Source organism: Molothrus aeneus, unplaced genomic scaffold, assembly GCF_037042795.1.
Source record: "Molothrus aeneus isolate 106 unplaced genomic scaffold, BPBGC_Maene_1.0 scaffold_60, whole genome shotgun sequence".
Lineage (NCBI taxonomy): Eukaryota > Metazoa > Chordata > Aves > Passeriformes > Icteridae > Molothrus > Molothrus aeneus.
In genome coordinates this window covers 1-8,562 of record NW_027099212.1, presented here as the reverse complement: position 1 = coordinate 8,562, position 8,562 = coordinate 1, and the positions used below count along the sequence as shown (strand labels likewise).

The 8,562-nt window shown below is 56.5% G+C and overlaps 1 protein-coding gene across 1 annotated transcript; it reads right to left on the bottom strand.

Moving 5' to 3' along the window:
* Positions 1–1,434: 1,434 nt before the first annotated feature.
* On the bottom strand, positions 1,435–5,111 carry LOC136571099 (cilia- and flagella-associated protein 45-like). The gene is given in 11 exon segments (XM_066571464.1): positions 1,435–1,525; positions 1,696–1,920; positions 2,074–2,267; positions 2,472–2,585; positions 2,747–2,893; positions 3,128–3,257; positions 3,392–3,570; positions 3,718–3,888; positions 4,235–4,376; positions 4,695–4,976; positions 4,978–5,111. Coding segments are annotated over 11 exon segments (1,797 nt in total). The 3' UTR covers positions 1,435–1,446.
* Between the last annotated feature and the right edge of the window lie 3,451 nt (positions 5,112–8,562).

The following is an 8,562-nucleotide window of genomic DNA, read 5'->3' as shown; positions in this document are numbered from 1 at the left end:
TGTGTTCTTGTGCCCAGGTGGTAACTAAGCTATTCCTGAAATGAGTTCCATGATCTGACTCTGGGATTCCATGTCACCACAGGACTTATTTTTCCAAGCCCAGGATGATGGTGTGCTGGGCAGTAGTGTGAGGCACTGGGTGCATCTCCAGCCATCTGGTGATTGTGTCCACCATGGTGAGCACATAGCACTTACCTTGGCGGGTTTGTGGCAGTGCAATGTAATCAAACTCCCAGGCCTTTCCCTACCTCTACTTATTGCAACGCCCACCATTCCTCAGAGGCTTTACTCTCTCAGCCTACTTAACGGCAGCACATGTCTCACACTCGTGGGAGTGTGGCGTCCATGGTTAAATCCACCCCTTGGCCTTGTGCCCACTTAGAAGTGAAATCTCTGCCCTGATGACCTGAGGCAACATGGGCCCATGGAGCCAGAAACAACTCTCCCTTGTGCTGCCAGTCCAGATCTCCCTGTGATGCTTTGACTGGGGGAACCTGGTCTGCCAGTTCGTTATTCCAATGCTCCTTGTTGGCTTGACTCTTAGGCACGTGTGGACTCTCACAATTGGCTTCTCCACCTGGATGGTGATGTCTTGCCACATTTCAGAAGCCCAGATGGGTTTCTCTTTACATTGTCAATTAGCCTCTTCCTGTCTGTCCAGCCACCCCCACAGAACATTGGCTGTCATCCATGAGTCAGTGCAGAGGGAGAGCTTTGGCCATTTCTCTTGTTTGGTGATGTCCAGAACCAACTGGACAGTCTAGGCAAGGTGTTCAGTTGCTCAATTCCTTCTGTTTCCACAGCAGCGATTCCAAAAGCCCATCGACTTCCCTTTGGGTCTTTGAAGTACCTGTTCCTGGGGTAGTCAATGCCCAGGATCCATGGGGCATCTGGGCCACTTAGAATGGGGTGTTTCTGCCAGTCTTTCCCAGTCAGGGAATATGCATAAATGTGCATAAAGCTGATGCAATATCAGGGGTATAAAAGATGGACCCAGCCTCTGGCATTTTGCCATGCTCCCAAGCACAGTCTCTTTTGCTTTGCTGATTTTTTTTGTTCTCAGTAAAACTTCTATAACTCATTCCCACTTGGGGTCTGGATTGTTTGTAACAGGTGCTTAGCCAGAGTGATCACCCACTTCTTTTGTTAACTTACTCACCTGCCATCCATCCCTGGGGCATCACCCCCTCTTTCTTCCATCATCTTTAAGATAACAAATGGCAAAAATTCACTAATAAGCCTAAACCTGTAACACAACCCTAGAGTGGGACAAGGAACCTCAAGGCTCCTCCAGCCCTGAGGACAGCTCCTCCCAAACAGCCCTGAGGCCAGGGAAGGACGGAAAACACCATCTTCTCAGAAACATCGTTTATTGGAAAATTTAGTCAATGCAAATGGAACCCCAAATCCATGGGGAATTGGAGCTGGTTCCTGGTGGGGCTGGGCCTAGGAGGGGGCTCTGTTGGCTTGGCTCTGGGCTTTGCGCTCCACCTGGGCACAGTACTTTTCGGGCATTCCAGTGGCTCTGCAGAGGAAAGAATCCATCAGGTTCCCAATGGATCTGGGACCATGGCCCCAGAGCAGGTCCCGTTTGCTGAGGATGCAGAGGGACCTGGGAGATGGCCCAGGCTGGGACACCAGGAAGGATTCGGGGAGCCCAAGGAGCACAGGGAAGCAGCACTGGCAGCCCCTGACCTGAACTCCTGCAGCTTCTGCTGTCTGAACTGGGTGAGGCGCTGGCTGCGCTGCCAGACCTCCTGCTGCAGCCGCCGGCCCTCCTCAATGACAGCCGCCCGCTCCCGCTCCCGCTCCCGCTGCAGCTCCTGGATCTGCCGCCGGAGATCTTCGGCATGGGCACGCTGCCGGAGCTCCCTCTGCTCCTGCTCCAGCTTCTCCCGCTCCAGCTGCTCCTGATGGGCCCTGTGGGAGAGCTGGGTTGGCTCAGTGACCCCACCACATCCCCCCACATCTGGCACAGCACCTGGGCTGGCACTGGAGACCCCAGAGCCATCAGCTGGAACTGGGAGCCCCTGGCCACCAACCTCAGCCATCCCTCAGTCCCGTGTGCCTCACCTGAGCACCCTCTGGAATTCCTGGCGATCTTGCTGCACCTGCATGGCCAGGTACTGCTCCTTCTGGGCCACCTGCTCCAGCCGGTCCTGCTTCAGCTGCTGCTCCAGCTCGACCTTCTTCCGCGCCTTCTCCAGCTCCTGCTGCCGCCATTCCCGGTCTGCGACCTCTTGGTTCCTCTTGGCCCTCAGAGCATCCTGCCCAAATAGGGGACAGTGCTAGGCTTCCCTCAGGGGCACCCATGGAAGCCCTTGGCCATGGCTTTGGCTCTGCTTCAGGACATCCCCTGGCTCCAGGGGCTGGTCCTACAGACCCCCCACATCTGGGGGTGCTGCCCCTTCGCCAGTCTGGGGACAGGGACAGTGGCAGGGGAGCATGTCACCTGTTCCTGGGCCACTCACCTGCTCTGCCTGCCAGCCCTGGGCCCGCTCCTGTGTGGCCCTGAGCCGGGCCAGCTCCTTCTCCTTCTCCAGGTGCAGTTGTTGCTGTTCCGCCTCCAAGGCGGCCTCACGCTCCTACGGGGGACAGAGTCCCAGGGTGGGACAGAGCCCCAGGATGGGACAGAGCCCCAGGGTGGGACAGAGCCCCAGAATGGGACAGTGCCCCAGGATGGGACAGAGCCCGAGGACAGCTCCTGCAGCCCCTGCCCACCCCACCAAGAGCCCACTGCTCTTACAGCCTTTTGCCACTGCTGCTCCAGCACCCGCTCGTCCTCCAACCTCTCCTTCTCCCGCTGTTGATCCTTCAGCCTCTGGCTTTCCACATTGAAATGTTTAATATCAGCATGGATTTGCTTTAGTCGCTCCTGTTTCTGCTCCCAGGCCTGGAAATGCCATGCAGTATTGGAGACCACCAAGTCGAGTGCTCTTCCATCCTCATCACTCAGGGCAGGCAGGCTTTGGGCCACCTCCCTGGGATGTCACAATGTCCCCAAGGGACCATAGCTCTGATCCTGCTGGATGCTGTCCCCACTCCCTGAGTGTAGCTGATCCAGCTCTGCCAATCCCTTTCCAGCCAGGTGGAAACCTCCCTGCACCCCCCTGTTCCCTGCTCCCACCTTCCGATCCTCCCTCTTCATCTGCTCCAGTCGCTCCAGCTGCCTCTGGCCCTCCTGGTACAGCTCCTCAGCCCTCAATGCCCTCTCCTCTGCATTCTGCTCCATCTGTTTCACAATGCCCTGCCGGGCTCTGGGAATACAAGAGCAGAAGGGTTTCCTGTGGCTCCATCCTGCTCCCCATCTTGGGAACACTGGCATGGACAGGCCTGGTGTGGTTGGAATGGACCAGATGCCTCCATGGGGAAGAGGGAGCCTCCTGCTCACCTCATCAGCTCCTGCTTCCTCTGGCGCTCCAGCTCCTCCTGGACCTCCATGCCCTTCTCCCGCTCCATTTCCATCATCTTATCCAGGCGCTTCTCCTCCTCCACCAGTTCCTTGAGGATCATCTGCTTCTCCAGGACTTGCTTGTCCCGGATCATGTTGCACTTGGCATTGAGGAACAGCTGTGAGGACAAGAGGTGTCAGTGGCTTGGAGCCGCACTGGGACACAGGGAGCAGGGAGGGCCAGGGAAGGAGAAGAAAAGCCTGGGAGCACGAGGAGCAAGGGAGGCTCAGCAGTGTCAGGTGACAGAGGGGAGCGCCGGCCCTACCGCATTCAGTTCCCGCACGTCTTCCTCCTGCTCCAGCCTCATCCTTGTCACCCGCTGCAGCAGCTTCTGCTCCTCCTGCTGCAGCTCCTCCTCCACTTCTCTCTGATGGTCTTTCTTGGCCTCCAGTTCTGCCTTTCTCTGCTCCTCGATCTGGGCCTTTTTCAGGGCTTCCTGTGGGGACAGAGAGTGCTGCCCAATCCTGGGCACCTTCCCAAGGGCTCACAGGGGTCACACTTCAGGTGCTGCATTCCCAACACTGAGTGGGAACATGTCGGGCTCCTGGCACGCCCATGGGCACCCCTCCCCACATCTCTGGGCAGACACCCCATGCCCTTCGAAGGTTGGCAGTGCTGGGCCTTCAGGGATGCTGCCCAGCTCTCAGTGAAGCCCTGAGCCCTGCAGCCTCCCCTGTGCCCCAAAATGTGGTGGACAGAGGGAGGACCCCCTGCGGGAACCACCACCCCTCAAACCCAGCTGTGGAGCCAGAAAAGGGGGAAGCAGAAAGGGAAATGCCTACAAAAGCAGCATCCTGTCTGGCTCTCAGCGTCTTCAGCCTGTCCCAATGCTCCACCTCAGTTGGGGCTCGAGCTGATTCCTTAAGTTTCTCATATTCCTTTTCTCCAATGATGAGACACAGCTGGGGCTTCTCCTGGGGAATGCTGGGGGGGCACAGGGAGAGAGCTTAGTGGCATGGTGACCACAACAGGTCCCTGTGCTCCCTGAGCTGCCCACTCAGCCACCATGTCAGACCAGATCAATATGGGAAGTGCTGAGGAAGCCTTGGGGACCTAGCTCTCTTGTTTTGGGGTGAGGTGGGAAGGGAAAGTGTGGTGAAAGTGGCACCAGGCTGGGATGCAGGGGGCAGGATCCCCAGGGGTGGCCAGGGCACACTGCCAATCCCTGTTCCCTAGAGATTTTGGGATGCTGCACTGACACCCATTCTCCCAAAACCCCTCAGGGCTCAGGCACAGCCTTACACGAGGTCCCGGATCAGGTCCCTGGTGATGATTCTGGTGGTCTTTGGTTTATATCTGACAGAGGGCTGTGATTCAGGCAGTTTGGGCACATCCTGAAGAATCACAATGGGGCTGCTGGAGCCCGTGACCTGTGGGAAAGGACGATGTGAGGGATCCGAAATCCCCACGGTCAGTGCTCCCTGGACACCAACTGATCCTGGGAGGAGCTCTGGACCCTCAATCGGGACATGCCCTCAGGGGCACGACCAAAAGGGGCCGGAGGGGCTGGGGGTCAGGGGAAGACCGAGGGCAGACCTTGGGAAGGAGGGACTGAAATCCTGGTGGGCGAAGCTGCTGACGGCGTGGGAGGAGGGATCCCCGGGAGGAGTCTCCCGGACAGAGGGACCGAGACCCTGAGCCAGTAGTCGCGCCTGCCATGGCACTCTCATAGAGTGTGGGAGGTGTGACAATGTCCTGGAGCCGACATCCCAATGTGATGGGACCAAGGGTTGGGATGTGTCTGAACCGATTGTGACAAAGTGCCCAAAGCCACTGTCGAGACACGTCGGGACCAACTGTTGCCATGGCAGCGCCCCCAACAGCTCCCGGGACTGACAGGATGTCCTGGAGCAGATGGGGCATGGGGAACGGGGATGTTGGTGTGGAAGCTCTGAGAGCTGGGAAGGGCAAATCCAAGGGAAGGCAGAGATGGAATTGAGGCAGCCAAGAGGATAGATACATATTATAATATTGGCTTTTTGCAAATATTAAAATGGATTTTATATGTGGGATGTGAAAGTAGCTTTGTTGTAAAGATATAATTTTTATTTCTGGTATTAATTAATCTTAGACATAGTAGTGAAATAGCTGATATAAGTATGCTTGTGTTAAAATGCCTGCTTGGATTGGATAACATCCAATGAACATAGGATGAGGACACCTGCTACAGATCTGCCAACTATCAGCACTCACCATCTGAAGACAGTGTGGACCAAGGCCCAAAACTGAAGATGATGATAAAAAAGGACTAAAAGCACAACCCAGGAATATGCATCCTCTAAAAAGGCGGATCCAAGGTGGAGATATGCTGAACAGTTCTTGGAACTAATTTGGGGGAAAAGTTTACTATGCATAAGGGTCTATGAATACACAACAGGCTGATACAAGGGAAAAGGTATTTAAGCGGTATCCCCGAAGAGAACAGCGTGCTCTTGGCTGAGTGCCAACCTTTGCTTTATGGTCCTTGTCTCCTATTGTCCTTTATTAAACTTTTTAAATTTTCACAGGAGAGTGAACCTGGTTTTCACTCCAAGGCTGCGAGAGGAACAGCCCTGCAGGAAGGAAAGAGGGGCATGAGGGTCTCCAGAGATTTGCCCAAAGCCCGTGGGGGTCCCCAGGGAGCAGACACCCCCCTGCAGCCCTGCAGGAGCCCCTGGCCAAGCAGAGGATGCCCAAAGGGAGTTGTGAGCCCATAGAAAGCCCCTGCTTGAGCAGTTCCTGGGGCACTGATCCTGGGCAAGGAAGGGCCTCAGCCTGGAGCAGCTGGGGCAGAGCTGCAGCCCGCAGGAAGGACTCTCGCTGAAGAAATCGCTGGAGAAGAGACTCCCATGGAAGGCAGGGACCCCAGTTTGGTGGAGAAGGGCAAGGACTGCAACTACTCTGGCTGAGCAGCAGCAGAAACAACCTGTGCTGAACTGCCCAGGGCCCCCCTTCCCATCTCCCTGTGCTGCTGGAGGGAGGTTGGGGTGGGGGGGAAGGTGTTTTGAAGGGTTTATTTGACTTCTCCTTATCCTGCTCTGATTTTGTCAGCAAATATTCAATTCATGTTGCTAATTCTGAGACCGCATTTCACGTGACAGGATTTGATGAGTGATCTCTCCTGGTCCTTGTCTCAAACCAGGAACCCTTTGTTCAATTTTCTCTCCCCATCCAGGTGCAAGAGGGCAGTGAGAGAGCGGCTGTGGTGGGTGCAGGGCATCCAGCAGGAAGGAGAAGGAGAGTCCAGGTCAGGCTGTTGAGCAGATTGTTGTGGGATTTCAGTAGTTTTGTGGTTCTCTCAGTCCCTTGGCAAGAGGGAACAAATGATCAATTGCTGCATTTCCAGACTGGTTCCCTCACAGCTGCCCTTGCATGGGGGGTTTCCATCCAGTCCTGCTCTGAAAACCATCAAAGGCCCTCTCAGAGCCACTACTTGGGCTCCCTTTGGGTTTTGTGCTTCTTGCAGGGTGAGCAAACCACAGGCAGGCCTTTTTCCGCCCCCAGAATTCTCACCTTTGCAGCAGCTTGAAAGCTTCCAGAATCAAAGCCAAAAGGGCGGGGGGGACCCTCAGGTGCTGGCTGCCACCTGGGGCTGGGCAGAGCAGGGCTGGGCAATGGCCATCCCTGTGCAGTGGGGCTGGGCCATGGCTGGGCCTCACACTTGGATAGACAGGAGTCCTGAAGATGTGCCACCTCTTCGACAGGTGGCACCACCACCCCCATGGACAGGATGCCCCATGCCATGATGTGTCACCCCCTGGACTGGTTTCCCCCAGGTGAACCCCAGAACAGGGACCTCCCAGGACAGGAGCCTCTGGATGTGCCCTCCAAGACAGAACCCCCCCTTTCCCCATCTGACTCTCAGCACAAACGGCCTCTTCCTTCTTGTCCAGGAAAAAGAAAGTGAAAGTGTTGAGAGGGCACAGCCCAACACCTCCATCCCCCATGGCCTCCCTACTCTTCCCTGCACCACCTCACCCCATTTTCCCCCTCACCTGGGTCCCCCAGTCCATTCCCTGCTCATGTGCTCCCTGGGATTGCTGAGCCAGGAACCAGGGGTGAGGGGACATGGCACAAAAATGAGGAAAAATTAGAAAAATAAAGAGAAGAAAAGGACAAGGGCAGGGGAGGGGAGGGCACAGAGGCCAAGCTACCCAGGACTTCCATGTGATACATGTACAGGAAATGAGCACCCCAGGGAGGCAATGCTGGGCCCTGGGTCATCCCAAAATCTGAGGCATCCAGGGAAGAAGCTGTGACCCATGGGCCCACCCAGCCACTGCCCATCCCTGCCATCCCCATTCCCCTGGGATCCCAACCATGGAATCTCATTTCCTTCTATCTCCCCTTCCCTGGGCCCCCCCCCAACCCTGGACTGCAATTCCTTGGGATACCCATTCCCAAGGAACCCCATCCTGGTAATTCCAGACCCTGTGACACCCCTTCCCTTGATTCCCCCAGGACCCCATTCTCACAAGAGTCCCTCCTTTCCCCTGGCATCCTCATCCCTCAGCGTCCACCCCATGATCACAAATCCCTGGAGGTCACATTCTTTTGGGACCCTCATCCGCGATTCTGAGTCTACCCAAGCCTTGGGATCCCCATTCCCATGGGACTCCATCCCTGGGCACCCCATTGCCCTGGACACCCATCCCTGGCTCCCTACACAGCCTCAGCCTCCAAATTCAGGCAACACAATGTTCCCACCATGTCCCACCATCACCCCATGTCCCACAAGGTCCCCACCCTGCCCTGACCAAGGGCCACCTACACGTGGGGACAAGATGTGACCTCGCTTCCTTCCTCTTCATCTGAAGAGCCACCACCCAGTGGAGCAGTGGCCACAGCAGTGAGTGACAGCCAGTGCACATGGCTGGGGACACCGAGATGGTCGGGAAGGTGGCGCTGCTCCTGTGGGGTGAGCACCCTGGGCATGGGCTTCACCCCCCGGGGATAGGGAGGGGAGTTGGCACAGGGGGACTGCAGGGTTCCCTCAAGTCCCCAATGCCAGGAGAGCCTGTGTGTGAGGTGACCAGGGTCATCGGGGCAGGAAGGTGGGGACATTAATGGTGGGACAGGGATTTGGGGAGGCATCAGGGGGCTGGTGGACATGACCTGTGACAGTATGGCG